Below are 27,902 nucleotides of genomic sequence, written 5' to 3' on the forward strand. Positions count from 1 at the left end.
AAATTTTTTTAAATTATTATGACATACACAAACATTTCCATCTTTTACATTATAAATCTTGCTTGTCTTTGTATAATTTATTTTCCTTTTACTGGGTAAGGAAAAAGAATCTCAAGTATCAGTACAGAGGGGAGATTTCAGGAATGGGAAAAGGAGACAGACTAGGAAAGGGGTGAGGAGAAGATGAGAGGACTGGGGGATGGGGAGAGGAGGAGGGCAGAAGACTGGAGATACACAATGGGGAAGGGGGTGCAGATCAGGAATCTGGGATGGGAGAAGACTAAGATGGAGGACAGTTCTGAGATTGAGGAAGGGTAGGAAGGTATAAGAGGGGTTGGGGTGGCTTTCAGGATTTGGGGAGGAGGGAGAAGTAGGAAGGATCAGAGGTTCCTTCATCTGCAGGACAGAATCCAAGATCAAATGAGATTGGCTGTGAATCGCAGGGGGGGGGAGGGGGGGAAGGAGACAAGTATTCCTACTGTTCTAATCTTGCTGTCCCTTGCATGCCCTCTCTAACCTCTCACTCAATCTGGCATAGACACACCCAAACTCCTCCTCCATTCCCCTCTCTCACACACAGAGACATGCCCTCCAGCTAGCCCATTCTCATCCCTTAGTGATGCCCCACTCAGTCCTCCCTACCATGTTGATCTTGTTGCTGTCCGCTCCAGGCTCACCTCTTCCCCTCCTGTTCTCTGCAGCTATCTGGGAAGGGAGGGGATGGATCAGAAAGTAGAGACCTGTTCTCTGCTGAGTAAAATGCAGCACAGCTGGAAGACGGTAAGTCTTCAGCCAGCTGCCCTCTCCCTCATCACCCTACAATTTCTGCCACTTTAGACACAGGCCTGGGGTGCCTATTGACTAATTCAAACCTGCCCCACTCTAGAAGAGGTTATGAATTCTGCATCCCAACTGATCTGGAGCATGGAAGACCTGAGCTGGAATTCAACCCAAGTCTCTTCACATGGCAGTGCACACAGGCAAATGCTTCAGCCTAGCATTTGACAGCTCTCTTATCTGACAAGCCAGAAGATTATCGCAAAGCTTGGAACAACTCAAACATTACTATAACAACAGCCTGAATGCCTCAATAAAAGTAACTGAAAATGGATGGCTGGAAAATGTCCAGTTGAGAGGAATGATCCAATCTTGGGTCTTTTATAAACTCACAAGAATCAAGATATTCTCCAATAAGAGAACTTGTCTTCCAGACTTTTACTGATCTACCCAAGGGACTCTATAGAAAAATCCACATGGGAAAAAAAGTTTAGTAACAGAGCCCTTTCAGAAAACAAAGCAATGATATTCAACCTTGTAGCCCCTCAGTGCAATTCTTCTACACTACACAATTTTAAAAACATTACAGAAAAAATATAGTAATAACCACAGAAAAAGATCAAATGGTTCATCTAGTCTGCCCAGCAAGTCTCTTAAGGTAGTAACTGCCGCTCCATGCCGGTTACCCTCAAGCCTTATGTTAATGGTAATAATATTTACAATCAAAACTAAGCAACTGCCAAACCCATAACAAAATTACTGCTAGCAACATTTTTATGGGGTGAGCAGCCTTGATAATTCAGACAATGCTGCTTGAATATGCTTGTTTTTGTATTTGGCCAAACGAGCAGTCTTGTGCTTTTTCTCCTTAATGTCTGTGTATTACCCTGGACTGTAAAAGTCAGGGTCCAGTGTTGGCTGTTGTCTGAATTCAATTCCACTTTTGTCCCCCTGCTGAAGCAGAGAGCAATGTTGCAGTTACTTCAAAAGCATCAAGGTTACTTGGTTAAGGGTAATAATGGCATACATGACGTTTAATATGTGGCTCTTTTAAACGTGTTTAGCAAAGTAGCCTGAATACCTAATTTCAGCAGTTTGTCTGTAATATGTGCATTCTTTTGCAGCATTCATTGCTTTGGTGTTGTGGTCTCACCAGAACGCACTGCTCTCTCATGCTAAGCAGCAACTACAAAGGCCAAAGGATAAGACTGAAAGTTGAAAAGAGACATCATTGGATTTCTCCTTCGCTGTCAGTCAGAACAGCTCAAGAAATGGACATCGCCAATAATCATGTAGCGTCAGACCTTGGGCCTGAGGTACCAAACCTCCCCCCAAAGTCCATGGACAGAAAGGCTTAGTGCATCTGGCCTTTAGACAGTTAGGCAGAAAAGTGGCGCTGATGCAAAAACCTGGCATGTTGTACAGCTTTTCTGAGGCAATAGAGCGTGCTCAAACGGACGTGGCACACTCTCAAGGGGATATAACGTGCAGCAAACAAGAACACAACGACCCCATACAGAGAAGGATGGGATCCCCGACCCCACAAAAGATCGGACTGGGCTGCGTTACCCCCCGGAGAAAGGTTTCCACAGCCCTTGGCTCGGTGTTAGTTTTCGGTGCCTGCACAAGCACAGGAGGAGCTGCTGCCGAGGCAACCACGGGTGCCAGCAGGGAGAGGAGAAGCCGGGCCCCAAGACGCGGCTCCGAGCTCCTCCCGCCAACACGCCCCAACCTCGCCCATCACCGCTTCTCCTCTCCACTGCCGAGCCAAAGGGAAGGGAATAAATACCCCGCTCCTGCTCACTCTCCCGAGCCCCGGACGACGACAGCAGCAGCAGCAGGCGGGCGACACCACTAAAGGACTTTCCTTCTCCCTCAGCCAGAAGCAGGGGAGGGGTGGGGGGAAATGGGGTGTAACGGCTGCCACACCTGCGTCTCCCGCCGGACGTGGAGGTCTCTGAAAGGGAGGAGGAAGCGACGCTGGCGGGGTGGCGAGACCAGTTCCGCTGCTTTCCTCCTCCTCAGGGCCGGACTCGCGTGCACCTTCCCCTCTCGCACTGACTGAAATGGCGGCAGCGCGCCGACAGCCCGCGCCCAGAGCCTATCGATGCGGCGCGTGCCCCTCCGCGGCCCGGGCCAATCGAGCGCCGAGCTCCCTCCTGCGCGCCAGGCGGAGGCAGACGAGAAGCCGCGCACATCGCTGACGTCATCGATCGGCGCGGAAGCTCCATTCCTAGAAACTATTGTGACGGGATTTGGCTCTTATTTGATGTGCATAGCTTGCGCGATACTGCTAGAAACAAAGAGGCTGCTTCGCGGCTGGATGACCTCCTCTGACTGGGTCACAGTTTACAAAAAGTCGAGCCGAATTTCTGATGTTCTCCGAAAGTAGAACGAAACTCGTCTATGGGTGTAGCGAGTGGAGAGTTCGTGCCTGAAGCAAGGAATACGGTTTTTGTCTTGGACACTTGAAAAATTTAAAGAGAGGTGATTAGTGCTTGTAATTCACTTTCCATTCGCGCAGCTAGGGCAAAAGCTGTTTAGACTCCAGAGAGGAAGAGAGGCGTTAGGTTTAGCCCCGCGATATCAGGCGGTGGTTCTAGTGGCAACGATAGACTACTATGCGGACAAATGAGACTTTACAGAATTAATCCGAAGTGGAGAGGTACAATAGTTATTCCAGAATCGCGATCTCATCGGAGAAAGTAGGGACTATACTTCGAAAGGATCACCGAAGTTTATATTTTGAGCTTTGCAAAAGTTGCAAGAGCAAAGCGTATTAGGGGCCCAGACCCTTCACTTCTCCCGGTGCTAAAAATAAATAAATAAATAAAATCCCTTTAGAAAATTAAAACAATTCAAGGCCCCCGTTTCTAGGTCTGCTAAGTCCAAGGCGACCAGCATCCTTTCCTTCTATCCCCTATCCAGCATTTCTCTTCTCTTTTTTTGTCTCTAACATCCTCCTCATTCTCCCGTACCTTACTCAGCACACTGGCACCACCCCAATCTCTTTGCCCCCCTTTTGCAGTGCCAGTATTTCTTGTCACCTGCCTAGATCCTCTTTCCACAACTTACCCAGCTTCCTGTCTCCACCCCAATCATGTACCCAGTATCCATTCTCTTATCTGTTGTGGTTAAAAGTAGGTAATTAGTACTGGGGGGTTGGCATCCTAATGGAAGAACCTCCCCCCCCCACTGCAGCCTCCGTTTTTTTTTTTTTGGGGGGGGGGGGGCTGCGCATGCCAGCACCCATAGTCTCCTAAGTCTTCTGGCCTGTGTGGACCAAGATTGACTTTGTGGTTTCCTTTAATGTGGACAGAGGCAAAGTGATTTGCTTAGGGGGTAATTTTCTAAAGGAGTTACCTATGTAAATGTAACTACTATTGTAGCAATTTTCAAAAGCCATTTACTGGAGTAAAGTGCACTTGCATGAGTAAATCCTATGGACAATTCAATGGCGTATATTGTAGCAATTTTCAAAAGCCCACTTACTTAAGTAAATTCTTTTTAAAATCAGGCCCTTTGGGAAGAGAAACCTAAATTATGGCTACATTAGGAGTCACCATTCAGGAAAAAGATCTAGACATCGTCGTTGATAACGTTGAAATCTTCAGCTCAGTGTGCAGCAGCAGCAGCCAAGAAAGCAAAGAGAATGCTAGGGATTATTAGGAAAGAAATGGAGAATAAAACAGAGAATATCATAATGCCGCTGTATCATTCCATGGAACAACCTCATTTTGAGTATTGTGTGCAGTTCTGGCCACCGCATATCAAGAAAGATATAGCAGAATTAGAAAAGGTATAGAGAAGGGCGACCAAGATGATAAAGTGGATGGAACAATTCCCCTAAGAAGAAAGGCTAAAGAGAGCTTAGAGAAGAGACGGCTGAGGGGAGATATGATAGAAGTCTATAAAATGATGAGTGGAATGAAGCGAGTAAAGGTTAACTTCTTTCAGAAGTACAAAGACTAAGGGACACACAATGAAGTTACTAAGTTGTATGTTTAAAACTAATAAAAGAAAATATATAATATATAATTAAGCTCTGAAATTCATTACCAGAGGATGTGGTGAAAGTTGTTAGTGTAGCTGTGTTTAAAAAGTCATGGTCTTCCAGCTGCATGGGCTGATGCCAGTACTTCCTCCTCCTGGCCACACAATCAGACACCAATGTTTCCTTCTTCCAGCCCAACAGTGATATTTCTTCCTTGTGGCTCATGCTGTAAGCTTCTAGTCCCTGTGCAAAATTCTGCACAAAGTCCATACTGTGCAGTTCGGCAGAACCCTCCCAGGAATAAACTTTCGTCTTAGCACGTAGGTTATTAAAGGAGTTTCTTTCATCTTGTGTCTATGGGAAAATACTTAATACATTTTCACTCAAAATTCCTAAAATCCAGGTGGAGCCAGCATCCTGTCTCCAACAGTGGCCAGTCTGGAGTGTTTAGAAGAATCTGGCAAACTATAATATAAAAGTGTTTTTTTTTGTTCTCCCCAAGAATAAGGAGATGGAGAAACCAAAGTCTAACGAGCTAATATTTATTTATGGCCTTGTCCTCTAGAGACATACCTTGCCTTACCCCCCACCCCCGATCCAGTTTGGATGATCGGATTCTTTCTTTTACTTACAATGGGTTCCATCCCCGCCAGTGGCTGCTATTACAGGGCATCACCCTACCCTTGCACTGATCAAACACCAGGATCCGTGCCGGTGCCTGCTTTCCCAGCGTCGGGGGCCCCGTGCTGCGAGAATGGCTGAGCCGGGCGGGATTCGAAGGCGGCGCGCGCCAGGACCATTTGGAGCTCGGCGATTGGCGCGTGCTTTGGGGGGCGGCGCACGCGCAGTAGGTCGCACGTTTTGCTGCTTCTTGCGGGACTTTGTGGTGCTTGCATCGGGTGTTGGGGTAAGTGAAGGCGGGTTAATGCCGAACCCGCCGCTTATAGCGCTTCGTTTCTTCCGTTTCCATTAACCGGGGTATGGGGCTGATCAGGCGCGCGCTGCTGGTAACTCCTTTGCCCTGCACCCTGCTGCACTAAAGGGATTTCGGATGGACAAACGCTTGGTCTGCTTTAGTCCCTGAGAGGCCCCGGCGCGGAGCTGGAAGCACTCGGGGATCTGCATGTGGGGAGTTACCGAGTTCCTGGCTGCTGCTCTTTCCCGAGCAGAAAACATCGGATCAGGCTGAGCCGAACCTTTGATACTTTGGCACCAGCAGTCTCATCTGCCTGCCCTTCCTATCCTTCAGTAGTTAATATTTAAAAACTGCTCTTCTCTTGCTGTCACATTTGAAAGATATTCACCGCAGCTGCAGGTCAGGTCGCACCTTGCTGGGTATGTACCGATATATGGTGGGAACTGCACTGTGTATAACCGGAGCCAGAGGTATAATTGAGAGAGAACCGAATACTTGTGACTTCATATTAAAGATTGTATCCAGATACCAGTGGATTTTTTTTCTTCTTTCCACGTTCCCTGCTTTTATGAATCTTTTATATCTTTCTAAAATCGTTTTCCTTTCCATTTGGCATTTTTAAAGTTCATCGTTAAGAATCTTTTTCATATCGGTATCTCAGTGACATAAAATATGTTCCAACTCATCCCTCCTTTATTATTCCCAGGACCCAATTTCCATCATGGAAAATGTTTCTGTGGTCAATGGAGAGAGTGCGAATGCTGAACTCTGGTTATCCCATCACAACATGGTGCTTGAGCCTCTAGAAACCAACGACACGGAGGTAAGGCCATGGTTGTCTTTTGAAGATATTGCTGAAAGCTCCCCTCCTCCTCCTTCAGGGAGCTCTCACCTTGCTTGAAGGTGACGGCCCTTTCATCTTGATTGCGTTATATTTGAGACTTGAATGTCTGACTTCCCTCTGGGAAAAACAAAACAAAACAGGCCTACAAGTCCTAGAGAGAAACAAAATGAATTATACAAATAAACCAAAGAGAGTAAATCTGCTTGTTTTTGTAATTGTAATGATTTTGTAGATTTTCACTTGATTGCAGGCATGTATTATTCCTGCTTTTTTTTTTTTCTCCATCCCATGCATTTGTCATTTTATAGAGATGTACAGTAGAACATCACAAATCCTTAAAAAATACTAAGCATTGTTAATAATAAAATAGTTACTATAATGTTACTGTAGCAAGTATTCTCTGCCTGCAAGAGTCTTGTGCCTTGCAAGTCAAGTTCAACATCCTTTTTTTCCTTTCTTTCTTTCGAGGTGTATGAAATTATTAAGAAAGAGAAACATCGACAGAAGTTCGGTCTAGAGTTGATCGCCTCAGAAAATTTTGCTAGCCGAGCAGTCTTGGAAGCCCTGGGCTCATGCTTGAACAACAAATATTCAGAAGGATACCCGGGTCAGAGGTGAGGGCACAGTTCATCTCCCCTGCGTGACCTTGCCCTGTTGCCATGTTGTGAGCAGCCCAAGCACGTTTGCTTAGTGACTTATCTATGGTGTTACTATCCTGATGATTTGGGGTAAATATGCAATAGCGAAGCTCTGTGTGTAAATTCATACCTTGCCGCTCTGCCCCACCCAATACTATGCAGCCAAATTCATGCCGTAATTAATTCACACACACACTTTTAAGTACTTGAAATTCCATTTAAATGCATTCAGTCAGTTTATATGCCTAACCCTTATTATCCATTTAAGTCCCAACCGAGGGGCCGATGCAATATCGTGTGCTCAGGCTAGCGCACAAGTTAGCCCGTGATTGGATATGTGTGATTTGGTTGCGCTAGGCTAACACCTGATGCAAAAAAGTTATGTTCAAAACGCGCGTCCAAACACACTCATAGCTAATAGCGCTCATCATATGTAAATACCATGTAGATGAGGCTATTAGCTATTGTCCCCGATGCAAAAAATCACTATGCGCACGTTTTTACATGCAAGAACTGACGCCAGCCCCGGAGCTGGTGTTAAGTCTTGATGCACGTCAAGGGCTCAAAAGCAAAACAGAAATTACTGCTTTTCTGTGGTTCCTCCTCCTTAGTATAGTCCTGATATTAAGTAGGAGGAAACAAAAAAGTCTTGACGGTGGTCAGATTTGGAAAATGGACACAATTTACGAGTGTCCGATTTCCTGACCCACACATCCTGGGCTCCTGATGCCTGGACATGCTAGGGATGCACAATTTATCACTAGCATGTCCTTTTTAGCACGGCTGCTCATCTGCCTATTGCATCGGGCAAACAGGAGAAGGGGGTGTGTGCGCGCGTTGAAAAAACTCGCACCCAGTTTGGAAGTACGCTTTTTCGTCCTTGATACTGCATCTGCCCCTTGAGGTAGCAGAAAAAGGATTGGAATTACACCAGTGAGGGAACTTAGCAAGAAGAGATGGCGTTAGTTTACTGGCTTTATCTGCAGGAATGGCGCATGTAGAATTTTTAGAAACCACAATTCAGAAGCGGGTTTAGTTTTGCATCAGGAATGTGAACGTTTCCTTGCTGACATCAGGTGGTCTTAACAGGAAATATTAAATTCCTCCGTTTTAGGCGTAGTGCTGTAGCATTTGTTCGCCAGCATATGACGACAGCAGTTGAAGTGATGGTTTGTCTTTTCGTAGGTACTACGGCGGCACGGAGTTTGTGGATGAGCTGGAGAGGTTGTGTCAGAAGAGAGCGCTGGAGGTTTACGGTTTGGACCCCCAAAAATGGGGAGTCAATGTTCAGCCTTATTCAGGTGAGCTGTGACCCTGGAATTGTTTTACTCTCATCACTTTTCCTTAGGGGCTTTGTTAGACTCTTAAAAGGATGTTTGGCGGCTTCTGAGTGCTTCAGAAACCTTGATCTCGTAATTATTCAGCTGATAGTGTTTCATGCTGGTGGTGATATTTGTTTCCCTGAGATTTATGGAGTCTGGCTAGAAATCCAGTAACAAGACTGCCACAAATTATTTGGCTTAACAGGTACCCTCTGCTCATGAGGGGCTTAGCTTTGAGTTGCTGTGGGGACTGAACTCCTGCCTGAAGAAAGTGATTCAGGTGGGACTGAATTGCAGCCAATGCTAGACGGTGATGATTTGTGCCCGGCTTGCTTGGGCGGGGAGACCCTGGGCTCCTTTTAGCCCCCATTTCCGCTACTACTGGTCAAAAATGTTATGAGCTTGCAAAAGTAAAACTATATGGAACAAGCAGTGGAAGCCCCCGCTGTGCAGCTTCTGTGGTGGCTGAAGGCACTCACAGATCCTTTCTGTTTTCAGGCTCCCCTGCTAATTTTGCTGTGTACACTGCACTAGTGGAGCCCCATGGCAGAATCATGGGCCTGGACTTACCTGATGGTGGCCACCTGACACACGGTTTCATGACTGAGAAGAAAAAAATCTCAGCCACTTCCATATTCTTTGAGTCTATGCCGTACAAGGTAAAAGGGATCTGAATGCTGGATGTGTGCTCGCTGTCTGTCTCACTGCAAGGGAAGGCCGTGGCTCCTGTGCAGCAGGTGCCAGCTGCCTCCTTGCCACTGTGTCTAAAGTTCCTAAAACTTCTGCTTGCTTTTCTGCGTTGGGGGGAGGGGGTATGCAGGACCTGTGGTGCTCTCGGAAGGCCTCAGTTCCTTTGTCCATGGTTCATATTAACTCGGGGGGGGGAATGAGGCTGAGAGAAGCGATGGCTCCAGAAGAAAAGAATGATTATGTAAAAATGTTAATACTAGAAAATAACACATAAATGCCAAGCTGCAGAATGGCTGCTGTGTAGCTTGGTGTTGCTGGATGCATTTCCCAAATAATTTAACCAATTATAGTAAATGATGGCAGAAAAAGACCCAAGTCCATCCATTCTGCCCAGCAAGCTGCAAAGGATTGCAATTGCCTCTCCGTACAAGTTACCCGTCTCGCCTACTGTTACGGGTAGTGACTGCCGCTCCATGTAGGTTACCCCCTCGCCTGCTATTACGAGTAGTAACTGCCGCTCCGTGCAGGTTACCCCTTCACAATGTGGTTGTAATCCTCTGAACCAGCACCAGAAGGGAATTATGAATTGATCTTGTACACAGCGCATTGTGACATTTCTTTAACCGGGTTTTTAAATCCTCATTCCCTGTACGTACCCGGATCAGTCCAGACAGCTGAGATTTGCCTCCCTTCCAGCAGATGGAGACAGAGAAAAACTTGAAGAGCACCCCCAGCAATCCCGAGTGAGCGGTGCAGTGCTGCCCTGCCCTATGAAGAAGCTTTCTGCTCCCAAGCTGTCTCCCCACTCAGGGCCGCTCACACAAATTCCATCCTGGTGCATATGAAGCTGATATTAAAAAAATAAAGCCGAGGTCCTCAATTTAGGAACTTTATTTTCAGCCAAACTTAGGTGCCTACGTTTTCAACTGAACATTTACCTAAATGTAAGAGCCTGAATTTTCAGGCCTGGTACTTGTTTGCCTAATTAGGCTCCTAGTGCTGAAAATCAAGGCACCCAATATTTTTTTCCTTACTGTAGCCACCCATTTATTAGGCTCCTAAATTTAGAATCTGTGCCCTAGTATATTATTTATCATCTCCTTGTTCCTGTTCGTTCCCCGGATCAGTCCAGTCAAGTGGGTTTATGCATCCCTACCAGCAGATGGAGGCAAAATTAGCAGGTTAGAACCACTTTTCCTTTATGTGCCGCCTATATACTGCGTCCCTAGGCAGCATACAAATCAGCATACATAAAATTTGGACAAACCAGACGCATACATAAACCCAAAGCATTTTTGGGTCAGAACAATTACTGTAAGCTGCTGGTGGTAGGGAAAACTAACAGCCAGTTCGATAAAGAAAGTCTTGGCCATTTTCTTAAAAGTTCAACAGCAGGTCCATCAGCCGGACTGGTGACCGAGAAGACCCTCTCCCCCATATCTACTAATCTGGCCTGTCGCACTGACTGGACGTCCAGCAGGTCTCATTGCGAAGAACGCAGTACTCTGCCGGGGTTGTAAATTTGGAGCAGAGCATTAGTCCATTTTCAAATGGGCCAATTTAGGAGCCTAACTCGCAGGGTCAGGAGCCTAAACCCTTAGAGAATTAGCCTTCCTGGTCTTCTGGCTAAGATTAAAGCACAGGGTCTGAGCTCTGAGCTGGTGAGGGATATGGAAGAGAGGAGGTGCAGGGGAGATACGATACTGACCTTCCGATACCTGTCGGGTATTAATGATGCGCAAACCTCAAACTGCTTTCCTCGGAAAGGAAACAGTAGAACTAGGGGGCATGAAATAAAATTCCAGGGTGGGGGACAACGACTCAGAAGCAACGTCAGGAAGTATTTCTTCATGGAGAGGGTGGTGGAGGCCTGGAATGCCCTTCCGGAGGAGGTGGTGAAGAAGAAAAGTCAAAGAATTGAAAGGGGCGTGGGATAAATATTTTCATGATGAAAGTGTAAAATATATTGTGTAGATAAGTGAAACAAACTCCTACGTTAATGTATTTTGATTCTTTTTTTAGATAGGATTTTTGCAAGGCACTGTACATAGCGATTGTGCTGGTATGTTATCTTTGCTGGGCCACATTGGATGTCCTGGGTGGAGAGGATGGAGAGACTGATGCTAGTTTATAGGTGATCTTTGTGTAGCCGTGGTTCGTGCCAGACTCTCTGCTCTAGAAGCAAATCCAGTGCGACTTCTGCTCCATCGTGCAGCCCCAGCTTGGGACTTCCAGTTCCAGTTCAGTCCAATCCTGAATCCATGCTGCCGTAATGCTCCCTCTTACATTGTTATATTGGAAGGCCAGTCTGTGGAGTCGGGCCATGCCGCTGAGTTTATGCCAGTTCTGGGACCTGTCAGCTTAAATCCAATTTTGCACTTACTTGGTGAGTTTCCTCATGCTGAAGATGCTGACAAATGCACCTAAAGATCTTCCTCCCCATGGCATCTCACACATCTGCCATGCTCACCTTCCTTCTGCAGGCATAATACTCGGCAACAACTTTTTAAGCTCACTATACAAAAGGACAAGGCACTAAGACCTAAGATTCTCACTAACCGAAGCAAATTATGCGAGGCCTAGAATCTTGGTGTCTCTGCAACAACTCATTACTCCTGATGGAAAAAGCATCAGCCTAGCTAGGGTGGTCTCTCGTTGAATTATTTTCCCTCTGCTGTGGAAAGCTACATCAGCGCTCCAGTCTGAGCATCCAGAATGCTCTCACAAGCTGGATCCATCCAGGCAGCTTGTCAGAGGACTCTGGTGTTGCAGAGGAAACTTCTCTGCTTCGCATGCACCAATAGATCAGGATAGGCTGGTGCGTGGCGCATGACCTCCACCAACTGAAAAACTTAAAAAATAAAAAAAAACCCCAACAGGTCTCGACTCTCCTAACAAGGTTATTTTCCTCAAAAGCACAAAGCTGTGTAGAAAATGAACAAGAAATTGGGAGTAAAAAGCCGTTCCAGTCTCGGAGTATGGACTGGAAGAGCACTGGTTAAGCAGTTGCACATTGCTTCTGGTTCATACTCTGGAACTGGCTGTTTTGTTCGAGTTCCCACGGTGGTGCTCATTGTACCCTGCAGTGCTCTAATTGCAAGCTCTAGTGTGGGCCGTGAAACCGAGCTTTTATACGTCTTCAGAATTCTGGCCGGGAATGGCTTAGAAGAAGTTTGTGGCTTGAATGCATCACCTGAACAAATCCCTGAAACCTGGTTAGAAAAGAGACTGATTCTTGTGATGTGGGGAAGTGCGGGGGAGCACAGCAGTTGCACATCTTATCCAACTGATCCCTGCTCTTCTCTCTGTTTTGTTTTTGTTTAGGTAAATCCCAGCACTGGTTACATTGATTATGACAGACTGGAAGAAAATGCACGTTTATTCCATCCAAAGCTGATCATCGCAGGTATATGGGAAGGAAACCTTCAGGATGTAAAAATGAATGATGATAAAGAGCTTGCTGTAGGGTGGGGAGGATTCTTGTGGATCAGTTTAATCAACTCCACTGTCCCGTCTGGAGTGGAGACTGCTGGTTTATTCCACCGAATTGATCCTGTGGGTGCTGGATTTTCAGCTTTCCAGTATTCCCGCTTGGGTTTCCTAGTTAAGGCTCTGGGCCCTGAACGTTTGCAATCTTTCACAGTCTGAGTAAAAGCAGTTATTTTGGCCCGGCTTTCTTGCACTTACAGCACCGTTACCTGGGCTGAGGTCTGGAGGGTGCGTAGTTTTTTCTAAAGCAGCTCTCCGAGACCAGGAAAGAATAGTTCAGAGTCCAGGATATGTTTGCACACAGCTCTCTGGGACTCTGCTCCCAGGGTTTGCTGTCACCTTCCAAAAACCTGCCTGCCTCTCATCACCCCAGGTGTTAGCTGCTACTCTCGCAACCTGGACTATGGCAGGATGAGGAAGATCGCGGATGAGAACGGAGCCTTCCTCATGGCGGACATGGCCCACATCAGTGGGCTGGTGGCGGCTGGCGCCGTCCCATCTCCATTTGAACACTGCGACGTTGTCTCCACCACCACCCATAAAACCCTGCGAGGCTGCAGAGCTGGCATCATCTTCTACAGAAAAGGTTGGTGTCTGCACGGCTTTGCTGCCTGCTTAAACATCATTTTGGGCTGCCCTCTGACTGGCAGCCATCTCCTGAACTGATACTCGCTCCAGATTTGGGTAGCACAAACTTCACTACTGCCCCCTCGTTCCTTGCTAAGATGCTCAGCCCTGGACTTTGTCCCTTGGTCCATTTCAGAGATGGGCAAATGCACTGCGATTGAGGCTGGCAGCTTAAAGCTTCTTCCTTAGGTGGGATATGAAGTTGGTCAGACCAAAGGTTCATCGAGCCCAGCGTCCGGTCTCTGTGGCCAATCTGTGTCACAGGGGCGTACCTGCCAGATCAAGGGAACATGTTCATTCCTTGTTGCTCACTCCCAGCGATAAGCAATGGCTTTCCCAAGACTTCCTGGCTAATTGTTTCTGGACATTGCCTCTAGGAACACGTCTTAAATCTTAAGCTAGATGTCATGACTGCATCCTCTGGCCATAAATTCCACAGCCTGATTGGGCACCAAGTGAAAGTATGTTTTCTCCAGTTTGTTTTGAACCTGCGGGTTAAGTTTCATGCAGTGTCCCCTAGTCCTAGTTCTATTTGAAAGCATAAATAACCATTCCCTATTTACCTGTTCCACCCTACTTACAGGTTTTTAAACTTTTATCATGTCCCCTCTGTCGTCTCCTCTCCAGGCTGAAGAGCCCTAACCTGTTGAGCCTTCCTTCATAAGGGAGCTCTTCCAGGCCCTGTGTTTGTGTCCCGTCCCCCCCCCCTTCTCTGTACCTTTTCTAGTTTTGCTATATTTGTTGGGGGTGACCAGAACTGCACCCGATACTCAATGCCCATGGTTTGCTAAGGGGTGCTGTGATTTTCTCCATTTCTTTCTGAATAATCCCTAACCTTCTATTTGCTTTTTTGATTTGCTGCCACACACAGCTGAGGATTTCAACGTATTCCCAGTGACTCCAAGGTCCTTTATACGGAGCCCAGCATTGTGTATCTGTTGGTAGGAATTTTTTTCCCCTATGCACTTGACCACATTAAATATCATCTACCACTTAGCTACTCAGTTCTCTAAGCTCCTTTTTCATTTCCTCATGCTCTACTCATGTAACAATTTTGAATAACTTTGTCACCTACAGCTTTGACCACCTCACTCATAGCTCCATTTTCCAGATCATTTATGTAAAGGTTAAACAGCGTCAGACCTTGGGGCACTCCACTATTCACCTCTCTCCATTGGGAAAGCTGACCATTTAGTCTTACTGTTTCCTACATGCCTTAATAATGTTGTATGCCTAACTTGCCAGTGCTTAGGTTCTTCCTTATTCCTCTCTTTCTTTTGGATCTGCCTTCCATTTTTTAAAAGATGCATTTTTTTCTTTAATAGCTTCTTTCATCTCACCTTGCTGGCAATTGTTTGGTCTTTCTTTGACATTTTAATGCATGGAATATATTTTGTCTGGGCTTCCAAGATGGTAGTATTTTTTTTTTTAACCAATTTCCACACCTTCTGCAAACTTTTAACCCTTGCAACCACTCTTTGAAAATTTTTTTTAACTAATTTCCTCATTTTATCATCATCTCTCTTTTTTTTTTTTTAAAGTTAATTGCTACTGCAGTAGTTTTACTTAATAACCTCCTTCCAGTGATTATGTCAAATTTGATTGCATTATGATTGCTGTTGCCAAGCAGCTCCATCATCTTTGCACCTGGTCCTGCGTTTTACTGAGAACTAGATCTAAAGTAGCTTTACCGTCTCATTGGTTTCAAGATAAGGAGCCCCATGAAGAAGTCATTAATAGCATCCAGGAATTTTACCTCATGAAATGTTTACCCAATCGATACTGGAGTAATTGAAGTTTTCCATTATTATTGTGTTGCCAGTTTTATTAATCTGTGTAATCTCAGGCTGTCTCTTTATCCTGACCAGGCAGGCGGTAGTATAACCCCATTGCCATATACATACGGAATTTCTATATATAAGAGAGAGAGAGAGTGTGGCAAATTTATCCGGCTGAAGTTATGCATGTAGCATTTTACAGATATTCAGTGGAACTTAACCAGGTAAATCTGCCCCTGAATATATGCAGATAAAATTGAGGGCATAACTATATCTGGAAAAAGTTAGGACAGTTATTTTTCCAACTAGACTTGTGCACGTAACTTTAGCTGAAAATGCTTGCATTCCCTGTACGTACCCGGATCAGTCCAGACCGCTGGGTTATGCCTCCCTTTACAATATATCAGCTCACTGGCAAAGTTTAGCTCCGCCTCCATTGACACCCAGTTTTGTCTGAATACATTCTCTGCGTACAGTTTATGCACGTTTTCAGACATCAGGTTCTGTTATCTGAGCAAAGCCTTTCGATGAGACCTCAGATTCCAGAGTCCAGTCTGCTTCCTGCAGAGCTTTTATCCTGGCTGACTGTCCTTGATGCAGTGTCGCCACGCCAGCAGTCTGTCCCTCCCTGTCACTTTGATTCAGTTGGCACCTTACAATTAGTGTCCCATTGGTTATCCTCATTCCACTGGTTTCTGATTTGCCTTGTAGGTCTGTATTTTCTAACCCCCCAGTCTTATTTTTTTAGATTACTGGCATTTGCATACAGACAGCTAAAAATGTTTTTCTTTCTGTTCACAATCTGCTTATTAGCAGTCGATACAGGCAAATTGAAACCATCTGAGCCATAACCACAACCGCTCTTATCAGGATACTTTAGGAGATACCTTGCTCTGAATTGTGTGCTCCTAAGCGACTTTGCCTCATGATCAAGTTTAAAAGCCGCTCTTTATCCAGTGGAGTTTATAATCCTAGCAGCTTGATGGAGTCAAAAGGTTTTATTGTATCTCACTGTTCAATATAGTCCAGTTCAACTTATAAAGTTCCTCTCTTATTCTTGCTCTAAACACTATTTTTAGATTTTAATAAGAATAAGAGCGAAGTAATGGTTGTTGCGCTAGATAAAATATGAGGAAAATACTGAAGTTTAAGCAATCCTTCGATATGCCAAAGTGGAAGAATTAATTATGTTTGGTAGACAATGGATATAATGCTGAATCATCCTTGCTTGTGGTAACCAAGCATGCTGCACTCGTATGTAATTGCGATTAGAACCTGGGTCATGCTGACCTGTTAGTCACAATCTCTGAGACATCTAAAGATGTAATGATGAAACAAAATGCAAGAAGTGAAATTGTGATTGAATCTGAAATCCTTTTCTAAACCATGATTTTGTAAGGCAATAAAGAGTACATGAGCATGATTTGTATGTATTGGATTTTATTATTTATTTAGATATTTTACAAACCGTCATTCCATGTATAGATCGCAACAGTTTACAAGGTGACATTCCTGTTCATACCCCAGATCAGTCCAGACAAGTGGGTTTATGCATCCCTACCAGCAGATGGTGGCAGGGACACTGCTACATATCTGAGCGCACCACCTGCAGTCCCTCAGTATTTCTCTGTCTCCAGCAGACGGTAGATGTGCAAAATCTTCAGGCCTGACTGCAAGTTTGGACGTTAAAAGTTGGAGCAGCTCCTCGAGGTGTTGGGTTCCTTTGTGGGCCATCCCTTGAGTGGAGCCGGGCGAACGGGGGGTTGGACACCCCTGGCTGTGCTAGCCTGTGGTACCGGAGACTGGTGCTCTCCTCCTGTTAGCCGCTGCCTCGATAAAGTGAAGTACCCTTTTTTTTTTTGTTCCTCTGTTTAGCTTTAGGTTTCAGTGTTATGGATGGTTCCCTCCTTTTTGCCGAAAGTGGTGTCTTCCTTTCGTGTAAATCAGATGGTGGAGCTGCCAGCCTTTCCGGATTGGTCGTGTGGGTCTCCTCGGGATAGGGATCTACATCTCTCAGATGTGCGTCGCACGCTATTGCATTGTTTGAAAGTCACTAATAGCTTTTGGAGGTCAGATCGCCTGTTTTGGTGTTCGGTGGAACAAGAAGAGGAACGAGAGTGTCTCTGAGGCTATGATTTCCAGATGTTGAAGGAGACTATTTGTGTCTGTAAGGATCGTGAAATTCCCACGGGTCTCGAGGTGCGTTCAACTCGGGCACGAGCGACCTCCTGGGTGGAGCGTCAGTCGGTGTCTCCTCAGGAGATATGTAGGGCTGCAGTGTGGTCCCTAAGCATTACCCCGTTTGGATTTTCGAGCGCAGGAGGATGCGTCTTTTGGTGTGAGTGTGTTAGGAGCGGGTCTTTCGGGTGCCCGCCCTGTATAGGGGGGCTGTTGTGCATCCCACTTGTCTGGACTGATCTGGACATGTTCAGGAAAGGAAAATTCCCTGAACGTATCCAGCTCAGTCCAGACGCCTGGGCTCATGCATCCCTGCCAGCAGGTGGAGACAGATGTTCAGGAAAGGAAAATTGGTTCTTACCTGCTAATTTTCGTTCCTATAATACCATAGATTAGGCCAGAGACCCACCCGTTCTTGCGGCCGAAGGTGTCTTTTTTTTTTTTTTTTTCAGAGTAAGCGATTAGCAGGCCCCCTTGCCTGGTATTGTTTGGTTTGCCAGTTCAGGGGTTTCCAACCCTAGGTTCGCCCTGAGAACAGGGGAATGGGGTCTACCGTTTGGCTTAGGTACTGGTCAGTACTGAGGGCACTGCAGGTCGCACTCTCGATTTATATAGCAGTGCCTCAAAGGTTTGTTCTCTGCTGGTAGGGGTGCATCAACCCACTTGTCTGGACTGATCTGTGGGATTCCAGGAACGAAAATTAGCAGGTAAGAACCAATTTTCCTTTCATAGTTATAAATTCAGCAAACAAACAAAAAGCAGAAAAGATTTCAGAAGTACATTGAATAAAAGTAGATGCTTATGCTGTTTTAATGACTTGTCTGTTCCTATTGTGGAGCAGGATAGAGGGAAAACTTTTTTAAATTCCACAACCTTCTGTGAAAATCACTGGAAATGAAACCAGGGTCTAGATCCAGCCTGGTTTCTGTGATTTTTTTCCTCATCATCAGAAATCTTCATTTTCAGTTTTTATTTAATTTTTCTTGGGAATTCATCATTGTTCATTACAACAACAAAAATGGAAGAAAATCAGCGGGCAAAATATAACTTGACGTTTTTTATTTTACCACTGAATTTCTCCCATAATAAACAATGATGTACTCCTAGGAAAAGTAAAATTAAAAACTGAAAATGAAGGTCCCTACTCATTATTTAATGTTTTTTTCCGTAATATTGTTACCCATCCCATCGGTTTGATAAAGGGGGCCTCGGGTAATAAAAAGAGCCAGAGCAGATGCCCCTTTGCTCGGCAGGCCTGCAGCTCGAGATTTTATTACCGGGAGGAGACGTGGGTGTGACTCGCTGCTTGGAGAATCTTTGCAGTCAAGGGTGCAGGGTGCAGAACCGGGGGGGGAGACACGAGGACTGTAAAAGGTGAACATGTTTTCCCTTTCCTCTCCACCAGGCGTTCGCAGCGTGGATCCGAAGACAGGGAAAGAGATTCTGTACAACATTGAGGGTCTCATTAACCAGGCTGTGTTCCCAGGACTGCAGGGAGGACCTCACAATCATGCCATTGCAGGTCAGCGTCTGGGGAACTAAGCGGGGCCTTATTAGAAAGTTTAGAGAGGTAGTCGGAAGCAAGTACTGCGACGGCTCGTTAAAGAAGCTGCTTAGCATTTGGACCTTCCTGTCCTGTGTTTTTTGCTGACTCCTTTTGCAGGCTTGTTCTCTTGCTAAGTAGAATCCTTTCTGCCAGCACACATTAATGGCATTTGTTCGCTCTTCTGAAACTTGTAGGAATCGCTGTAGCTTTAAAGCAAGCCATGACGCCAGAGTTCAAGCTCTATCAGATGCAAGTTATAGCCAATTGCAAGGCCCTGGCTGCCGCCTTGATGGAGCTGGGCTACCACATTGTCACAGGTAAGGTGGAAGAGCCAGTGTGTGAATTCCAGGGGTTTTATGCTGTGACCCTGGACTCCCAGGTGGTGTCCAACTAAACTCATTGTGGACCTAATACCTGGACCCAGTGATATCACAGTTCTGCGTTGTTTGCCTGCCATCTACTACATTTCAGAAAACTACCAAAAATGTGGCTCTTTCAGGTGGCTTTTGGGTCACAAAAATAAGTTGGCCTGTGTCTCAAGCTGAGCTCACTGATCCATTGAAATATTGCAGGCAATTGTTTATGGGTGTCCAGCAGATTCTTATACAATTTTCCAAGCTCACACAAGCTGTAGCCATATGCTTTCTCTATTGCTCCTCCTCCCAGGGCACACCGGTATTGTATTTTCTCTGACTTGTTTCTCTTGGCTTCCTTATGATGACCTCTGTGATGAATACTGTGCCTTTATTTACTTGCAGTACTAAGAATGTGACCTTCAGTATCCTGCTTTCAGCACTGTAATTGGCAAAGCAAGAAGTAAACAATGGTGGAGAGAGAGCGCGGGTTAATTAGTTATTTGGACTATTGCAACTCAATATATATATAGGGTTTACTGAAATATTTGTTTAAAGTTTTACAGTTGGTACAAAATGCAGCTGAAGGGCTAATAGTTAGCTTACCTTGGGGGGCAGTTTGAAAGTATATTTTGAGAAATTACACTGGTTGTCAATTATCCAGAGGACACAATTTAAGTTGGCTTCAATCATGCATAAAATGCTTTATCTGGACTCGCGTTGTTTAGCTGACAAGGTAGGTTGGTATACACACGTATTCAGATCATTTTGTTTGGAGGAGTGGTATAGAAATACTTATAAATAAAATAAACCTTTCCTGTTCTTACCCCGGGTCAGTCCAGATGAGTGGGTTTTATGCACCCCTACCAGCAGATGGAGGCAGAGAACATGTTGAAGTCTCAGCTTTGGCCCTTCGAGCACCGGTGTGCAGAAGTCTGATGCAGAGATCCTGTTTGTCCTGGGTGCAGAACGGCATCGGAGGTGGCGCAGGACGGCCCGTTTAGAGGCGGGAGTGGCCTGTGTGGCTGATGCTCTGTACGACATGGTCCGGACCTCTGCCAGGAGTGCAGTCTCAGCAGTGTCAGCACGCAGGCTCTTGTGGCTGAGAGATTGGTCGGCGGATGGGTGGTCTACGTCCCAGCTGTCGAACCTCCCTTTCAGGGGGAAGCTCCTCTTCGGGGGAGGATTTGGAGAAGCAGTTGGGAGAGTTGAAAGGCAATAAGGTGCCTGAAGACAGGAAGGGTGCTAAGAAGTCCTTTCCGCTGCAAGCCTGTTTTCGAGAGGCTAGGAGATTTCGAGTGGGCAGAAGTCCTGAAGGTGGTAAGAAACTGTTGCGCCTTAGAATTTTCTCGGCCGCTCAGGGACGCCTTTGTAATCTCCCGCTGCGTCTCCCGGAGCAAGCGGGAGGCAGTGCAGGACAAGCTTCAGCGCTTACAGCTTCTTCACGCCATTGTTCCGGTGCCTTCTCAGGAGAAGGGGGGAAGGGCAGCTATTCGGTGTACTTCGTGGTGCCAGAGAAGGAAGGGACCTTTCGACCCATTCTCGATCTGCAGAAGGTGAATGCTGCCCTCCGTGTGCCACGGTCCTTGGATAGAGACGCTGTGCACAGTGATTGTGGCGCTGCGCAAAGGGGAGTTTGTAGCGTCCCTAGAGCTGTCAGAGGCCTGTCATATCCCTCTTCGAGCTGAGCATCAACGGTTTCTGAGCTTCATGGTTCTGGGAGAACATTTCCAGTTTCGAGCTCTTTCCTTTCCTTTGGGTTAGCGATGGCGCTGCACATGTTCACAAAGGTGATGGTGGTAGTGGCGGCAGCTGTCAGGCAGTTTACAAGCATTACAGACACAAAATACATTTATTTTATTTATTTATTTATCGAGTTTTATATACCGTCATTTGGATTCGTTATCATAAATCCATCATAACGGTTTACAAAAATATGAAGTTACAAGGTTAGGGGGGGATAAACAGGGTTTCAACAAGATTCAACTGTTGTTAATCATAGGGGTATCATATGTTAGATACTGTTCTGTTTTACGTTTCACTTCTTATAGTACATAGTTGTGATGAGTTTCATTTATTTATTTTATTCTTCAGGTTGGAGTGGAGGGTGATGTTGTGTTGATCATTGGATGAGTTGGTGTGCTTTGTTGAACAACCATGTTTTTAGATCTTTTTTGAAGGATTTTAGGTTTTCTTGAGTCCTGAGTTTAGTTGGTAGGGAGTTCCAGAGTTTTGGGCTACCTAGGCAGATTGCTCTCTTTTGAGTTGAGTTGATTGGAACGCATAAGAGGTGTTTTTAGAAATCACTTATTTGCTGATCTGAGGTTTCTGTTTGGGGTATGTAGTTTTATAGATGAGCTTAGCCAATTTTCTTGTTTTTCATATATAATTTTATGTAGGATGGATAGTACTTTGTATTCAATCCTGAATCTTATTGGTAGCCAGTGTAGTGAAATAAGTGTTGGCGTGATGTGGTCGTGCTTTTTGGATCCAGTGAGGATTCTTGCAGCTGCGTTCTGTAGGATCTGGAGTGGGCGAATAGTGTTTAGAGGTAGATTGAAAAGGATTGAGTTACAGTAATCTATGTTGGAGAAAATTAGTAATTGAAGGACTGATCTGAAATCATTCTTGGAAAGAAAAGGTTTTAAATAACGGAGTGTAAGAGGTTTATGATATCCGTCTTTGATTTTTGTTGTGATATGGTTTTTGAAAGAAAGTTCCTTGTCAATTATTACTCCGAGGTTGCGAGCCTGATTGATTGGAGATATAACCGTATTTTGATTCATTAGGTTGAGTGGTGGTATTTGAGGAGAGTTGTTCCTTCTGTCTAATAAGATCATTTCAGTCTTGTCGAAGTTGAGGATGAGTTTGAAGTTGGTTAGTATTTCCTTTATGTTGTTTAGGTAAGTTGCTGTTAATTTGTAAGTTTCTTCTAGTGATTTTTTTTATTGGGATTAATATTTGAATATCATCAGCATAGATGAAGTGGGTCAGATTGAGGTTTGATAGGAAGTGGCATAATGGAAGCAGATAGATGTTTAAAGAGCGTCGCTGACAGAGCGGATCCTTGGGAACTCCAGTGTTTAGATTGATTTTCTTTGAGAGGGAATCATTGAGTAGCACTTGGTAGGATCTTTGTGATAGGTACGAGGAGAACCATTGTAGGGTTGTTTCCTTAGCTCCAATTTCGGATAGACGGTTAATCATGATGTAGTGGTTTACTGTATCAAAGGCTGCAGATAGGTCGAGTAGGAATAGAAGGTAGCTGTGGCCTTTTTCAAAACCTTTGAGTATGAAGTTGTTCATTGCTAGTAGTAGCGTCTCAGTGTTTAGTTGCTTTTTGAAGCCAAATTGAGCGGGTAACAGGATGTTGTTGTTTTTTCTAGGTGGTCAGTGAGCCATGTGTGGACAACGTTTTCAATGATTTTGGCAATGAAAGGGAGGTTTGATTATGGGTCGGTAGTTCAGTGGGTTTTCTGGATCAAGATTATTCTTTTTCAGAATAGGTTTGATGATTGCCGATTTTAGGCATTCTGGGTAGTTTCCTTCCGTGAGGGAGAGGTTTACGATTTCCGTTATCGTCTTAGTTATTGGTGGTTCCAGATTTTTTATCGTTGTAATGGGTATGACGTCAATAGGGTGTTTGGCTGGGTTCATTTTTTTAATGATCATTTGGACTTCCAAAGAAGGTGCTGTCTCAAAGTTGGGCCAGCTTTTTGTTTGTATGTTCGGTATTTTCTGGTCTTGTGAGTTATTTTTTAGGTTGTTCTTTATGAGGATTTTGATTTTTTCATTAAAGAAGTCTGCAAATTTGTTACTAGTGATCTTTGGTGTTGATTGTGGCTGATCATCATAAGATTTATATAACAATAAAAAAAAAAGGGGGGTTTAATAATAAAAATACAGAATGTGGAGAAAAGAACAGATCACAAAAAGTTAACTAATCGGGGGCAAAGCAATCCCTGCATAAAAAGATAAATTTTAAGGCCTTTTTTGAAAGACTTGATTTAAAATAAAACATGGCAAAGAGATTTGAGAGAAAAAGGTGGACACGAGCCCGTGCCCCGTGTGCCAGAACCACATCTCAAATGAAAACCTTTGAAAATCTGATTGGAAAGGAAATCCTCCGCTTTACATCCTCGCCTTTGACATAACTTGAAAGGAAAGGTGTTCCATAAACCAGTCCCGTGTACGGGGAAGACCCACAACACGCCCCCGATTAAAGGAAACCCTTTCCTGCCTGTGAGCTGCTTGTGCATGCAGCTGTGCTGGGATGTTCTCAGCCTTTGGAAAAGCAGCACATCCAGCTCGGTGAATGAAATAATTTAGGAGCCTTCTACTTGGAGGAAACTCCTTGGTACCTATGAAAGTGTGCCTTTGGTTGGAAATTTAAAAATAAATTTTGTCATTTTCTTGTGTTTTACGGGCTGTGTTCTGTTGTTTCTAGGGGGCTCTGACAATCATTTGATCTTGGTTGATCTTCGCAACAAAGGCACCGATGGCGGGAGAGCTGAGAAAGTACTTGAGGCCTGTTCTGTGGCCTGCAACAAGAACACCTGCCCAGGTAAGTCTCTGTCTGAAAAGTGTGCTTGTGCTGTATAAAAGCCACTGCGTTTCTTCTGGCTGAAGATGTGACTTGTAAATGTCGTGCCAGCCCATAGGCGTGCCACAGCTGGGTGTTAATGATTCTGATCTTTCTGCATGCTTAGGATCCCACGGGTCACAGGCTAATTCTTCCCTTTTAACGTTTTATAGCTTTACAAGGGAGAATTACCTGTAACCTTGCATTCCTTCTAATCACAGATACTTGCCAGGCACTTGTAGCCTGGATTGGCCACTGTTGGAAGCAGGATGCTGGGCTTTGATGGAGCCTTGCTCTGACCCAGAATGGCAAGTCTTGTGTTCTTATGATGTTGTTATGTATAAGGTGCAGCTTCAGTATTGCCAGAGACCGAGATCACGTCTCTCGCCCTGACCTTTCACTCTGATCTTGTAAGCGACGACCTCGTAACCTTGCATTCACAGATAAAGGTGCAGCTTCGGTATTGCCAGAGAAAGAGATCTCGCCCTGACGTTTCACGCTGATCTTTGACTCTGTTCTCCAGTCTCTCTGGGTGCCATAAACATAGTGCAAAGTAGACAATGACCATTCAGGGTATTTTTTTTCCATTTGAAAAAGGGGGAAGGGAACCCACAGTCTCACCCCTTCAGAGTTTCCTGCATTGTGCATTTGTGGCCAGACCTGAGCTCTGGAGACCACGAGCTGCATGAAGACGTTAGTGTGGGTTGGGTTCACGTGTTCCCTGGATTTAATACCACACCCTGCAGGTCTCGAGTCGCTCAAATTTTGCGATTAAGAAAAATTTCTGGCAGAAAGATAAATGGAATGAAAGCTCCAAATATAAATCGCATGTTAAAAAGAGACCCCACAGCTAAGAGGCCCTGTGTATCTCGGGGGGGGGGGGGGGAGGAAACCACGTAAATCCCTGACATTGGCGTCTTCAGGCCAGCTCCAAGGTGTCCCCTTCGCCTGGAATGGAGCGGAGAAACGGCACTGAGCAGGCTGCCGCCACGATGAAGGGCAAAAAGCCGAACCCGCTTGCTCACGCTTAATCATGACGGTGCCTCAAATAAAAGTCAGCATTGCCTGTGCGGCCTCACTCCTTAAGGCTGGGTGAGAAAAGAGAGCAGACGTAAAGATGCTTGTGCCTGAAGGCGGCAGGAGGTGCTTATATTTAGGTGAATGCTTGTGGGAGGGGTGGAATGCGAACATAATTGGTGTCATCCCCCCCCCTCCCCCCCAAATATCTTTTCTCCTTTTTCTTGTTCCCCTTTGATAAATGTCTGCTTTTGTGACTGCTACTGTTTGGCAAAACGCAACTCTTTTCCCAGATGGCAGAATGAATTTGGTGACTCATCGTTTGGCCTTTATGCTGAATTCTAATTTTAGAAAGGCAGGAAGGAAAATATAAGTTAATGGGGAGAAGATCTTGTGATTAAACATAAGCTGCGAGGTTTCTGGTGGCAAGCTAGCTGACTTAAGGATGGGAGGGCGAGAGAGAGGAAGGCCATCTGGGACCATGACACGAAAACACGGACGAGGTGAAGAGGAAGGGCCGAGCAGCGAGAGAGTGCGGACACACTGCCCTGTGTATTGAAGATGGTGCGGCCCTTGCTCTATGCATAACTAGACAGCTGAAATTTAATAAAGTTTTGGCGTTAAATGTGATTAACAGGGTTTTGTTTCATTTTTAACATATTGCAATATCCTGCAGTATAGCACTGCATTCATGCCAAGCAGCAAGGCCGGTGTGAGATTTAAAAAAAAAAAAGTGTTTTGAACTTCAGTGCATGTGTTCTTTACTCACCTGCTAAAAAAGGATTTGATTCCCGATACAGAAAGCTAATGGTGTGCTAGCGCAGCAGGAGTTTAAAAAAACCCCAAAAATCCAAGGCACTAACCTTGCGTGAAGGCTGAGTGTGCATAAACCAAGATTGATGCACAGAAAACGTGATTTGTGCAGAATTCTGGAGTACAGGCCCTCGGCACCAGGAACTCCAGGGTCAGCCCCCTAGACTAGCAGTGGCCACCTCTGATCAGGCGTTCGGTTTTGAGCAGTGAGAACCGGGATTAAGCCTATGCACCTCTCTGCATGGCGGCCATTAAGATGGGATTGGCGGAAGCCCTAACTTATGCACACGAGCTGGATGTTTTTTTTGGGAATAAAGTTGTGCGCACGTTGTTACATGAGGTCGATAGGCAGAAAGAAGTGCCAGTGACATTTCACGTAGCACGAGAGTCACTTTAAAGCAATTATTTTTTTCCTGGTATGTTTAGTATAAAGAATCTTGAAGATGATATGGAACCAGTTCCAGTCCTTTGTCCCTGAAAATTCGGGGTTTTGCTATTTATTTCTTTAACTGGAGAAGCATTTTACTGCCTCCCAGGGTAGAAAATGTCTAAAACGGTTGGTGTCACCCCTCCCATCCCTGCACAGGTGACAAGAGCGCCCTGCGTCCCAGCGGCCTGAGACTCGGGACCCCAGCGCTGACGTCCAGGGGCCTCATGGAGGAGGATTTCAGAAAAGTAGCAAACTTTATTCACAGAGGTGAGAGCCAGCTCGTGCTGTTTAGTGCCTGCTCTTCCACTTCTCGGCTTTCTTTGTATTTTCTTTTTAAGAGTTTAGTCAGGATTTTATTCTTGTTTTACAAACATGCAAATAGCAACATTAAACCAGTAACATGGCAGAAAACCCCAGAGCAGGGAATGCAGGCCATGTTTTATGTTTGATACTGGGTGTAGAGAAATTCCTAGGAATGAGTTCCTTCTGTCTGCTGATGAGGGGCTACGCACAGGTAACGGTGACTTGGAAGAAGTAATCAAGGTGTGGCAAGGAATCTTCAGAATGAAATCAAATATCTAAAAAAAACAAAAAAAAAAGAGATGCCCGTCTGCCCCGCCTCGATGCAGTCGCCGAGGAGAGGTTTTTAACATGCACACTGTCTCCAGATTTTCAGGGGGAAAGCAGGGGGGTAGTTTCTCTTTTGAAAAATCTGCAACTGCCTGCATACTCTGCCCTGCTCTTTTGAGGGTGGGGTGGAAGAATAAAACTGCCCGCATAGCCCGTCCGTCCCCCCTGCTCTGTTGTGTGGGCATTTAGTCTAGTAATACCCCCTTTCCTGTGCAGAGATGATAAACTAATTATTGACCCTTAGGTGCTGTGAGCAGTGGAAGGAGGCAACAACTCGCTCATGATCAGGGAGTAAATGAGATTGCAGGAGCGTTGCTCGGGCAGTGCTGGTGTTCTTCTTCTTGCCTTGTTTTCTCCCAGCTTTGCCGTCTCTTTATCTCTGGCCATAGTTTCCCGATATCTTAGATTCAGTACACATGACGAGGATTCCATCATCCGATCCTTCTGTAATCTAGGACGCTGGTTCTAATTCAGGTCGCATTGTACCCCATGGGACTGAATACTGGCCCCGAGGCTGTCTATCGTGATAGCCAAGTGTCACTGCTTCTTAGCGTTAAGGTTGTACATTGTTGTGTGTTAGCAGGGGAAGTCTGTCTTAAAGGCCTCTTCTGGAAGCTGATGGAGCAGTGGGTGAGGCATAAATCTGGAAATGAACGGCTTTAATCTCTGCTTATCTTATATATCCAGGCATAGAACTGACACTGGAGATTCAGAATGACATGAACCCCAAAGCCACCCTGAAGGAATTCAAAGAAAAATTGGCCTGGGATGAGAAATATCAGAGCAAAATCAAATGTATAAAGGAAGAAGTGGAGACTTTTGCGGGTGCCTTCCCCATACCGGGCATGCCAGTCCTCTAAAGCCAAGGCTTGCATTCAACCAAATATCATCTGCCAGGGTAGTGAGCCAGCTCCAGCCTGCATCTGTTTACAACTGCCGCCGCCATGGTCCCAGCTCAGCAAAAGACACCACAGCTAATCAGCACCTCACTTGTACTATCCAGCTGTTGTGACAGCACAAAATAAAGTTTGTTTTAAAACCTAGCAAGAGTTAGCTTCTAAATGTGTCTGCAGGTTTCTCATTACACTGCCTCTAATTGCTGTATTGTGTTCTGAAAAAACAAATCCTGAACATGTGTCAGTCATCTACCTATGTTCCCATGACTTAGCTCGCTGCCTTAATTTCCCATCAGTTTTAAGCATCTGTGTGCAAGTGAGGGGAAAGGTTTTAAGACTCCCATTGTATAGCAGTTTCTACCATTCCTGGTTTTACTGCACG

At 45.3% G+C, this 27,902-nt stretch overlaps 2 protein-coding genes across 7 annotated transcripts in view; one reads left to right on the forward strand and one right to left on the reverse strand.

Moving 5' to 3' along the window:
* PRPSAP2 (phosphoribosyl pyrophosphate synthetase associated protein 2) overlaps window positions 1–5,533 on the reverse strand; it is a 38,382-nt gene extending 32,849 nt beyond the window's left edge. The window contains exon 1 of one of the 4 annotated variants that reach the window (XM_029576072.1): window positions 5,404–5,533. In XM_029576072.1, the coding sequence (XP_029431932.1) occupies window positions 5,404–5,415 (12 nt within the window). In that variant the 5' untranslated portion in view covers window positions 5,416–5,533. Of the gene's footprint in view, window positions 1–2,566; window positions 2,681–2,706; window positions 2,932–4,836; window positions 5,302–5,403 lie in introns of those variants that run through there. The other 3 variants (XM_029576074.1, XM_029576076.1, XM_029576075.1) reach the window with 3 other exon arrangements.
* On the forward strand, window positions 3,018–27,667 carry SHMT1 (serine hydroxymethyltransferase 1). 3 transcript variants are annotated; one of them, XM_029576071.1, is made up of 12 exons: window positions 3,018–3,264; window positions 6,394–6,510; window positions 7,000–7,145; window positions 8,355–8,470; window positions 8,990–9,150; window positions 12,506–12,587; window positions 13,044–13,256; window positions 18,659–18,775; window positions 18,994–19,116; window positions 23,600–23,716; window positions 26,151–26,261; window positions 27,312–27,667. In XM_029576071.1, exons 2-12 carry the CDS (start codon window positions 6,409–6,411, stop codon window positions 27,482–27,484), a joined length of 1,461 nt encoding a protein of 486 aa, XP_029431931.1. In that variant the 5' UTR covers window positions 3,018–3,264; window positions 6,394–6,408; the 3' UTR covers window positions 27,485–27,667. The 3 variants fall into 3 exon arrangements, with proteins under 3 accessions (XP_029431931.1, XP_029431929.1, XP_029431930.1); XM_029576069.1 differs by lacking the exon at window positions 3,018–3,264 and adding an exon at window positions 5,511–5,678; XM_029576070.1 differs by lacking the exon at window positions 3,018–3,264 and adding an exon at window positions 5,965–6,106.
* The last annotated feature ends 235 nt before the right edge of the window (window positions 27,668–27,902 follow it).

Source organism: Rhinatrema bivittatum, chromosome 14 (assembly GCF_901001135.1).
Source record: "Rhinatrema bivittatum chromosome 14, aRhiBiv1.1, whole genome shotgun sequence".
NCBI lineage: Eukaryota > Metazoa > Chordata > Amphibia > Gymnophiona > Rhinatrematidae > Rhinatrema > Rhinatrema bivittatum.

Excerpts from the sequence above, each read along its gene's own strand:
- SHMT1 (XM_029576069.1), top strand. The coding sequence starts at position 5,526 with ATGGCTGAGCCGGGCGGGATTCGAAGGCGGCGCGCGCCAGGACCATTT. Across the intron at positions 5,679-6,393 it reads TGCTTGCATCGGGTGTTGGG|GACCCAATTTCCATCATGGA; the intron begins GTAAGTGAAGGC and ends TATTATTCCCAG. Across the intron at positions 13,257-18,658 it reads CATCATCTTCTACAGAAAAG|GCGTTCGCAGCGTGGATCCG; the intron begins GTTGGTGTCTGC and ends CCTCTCCACCAG.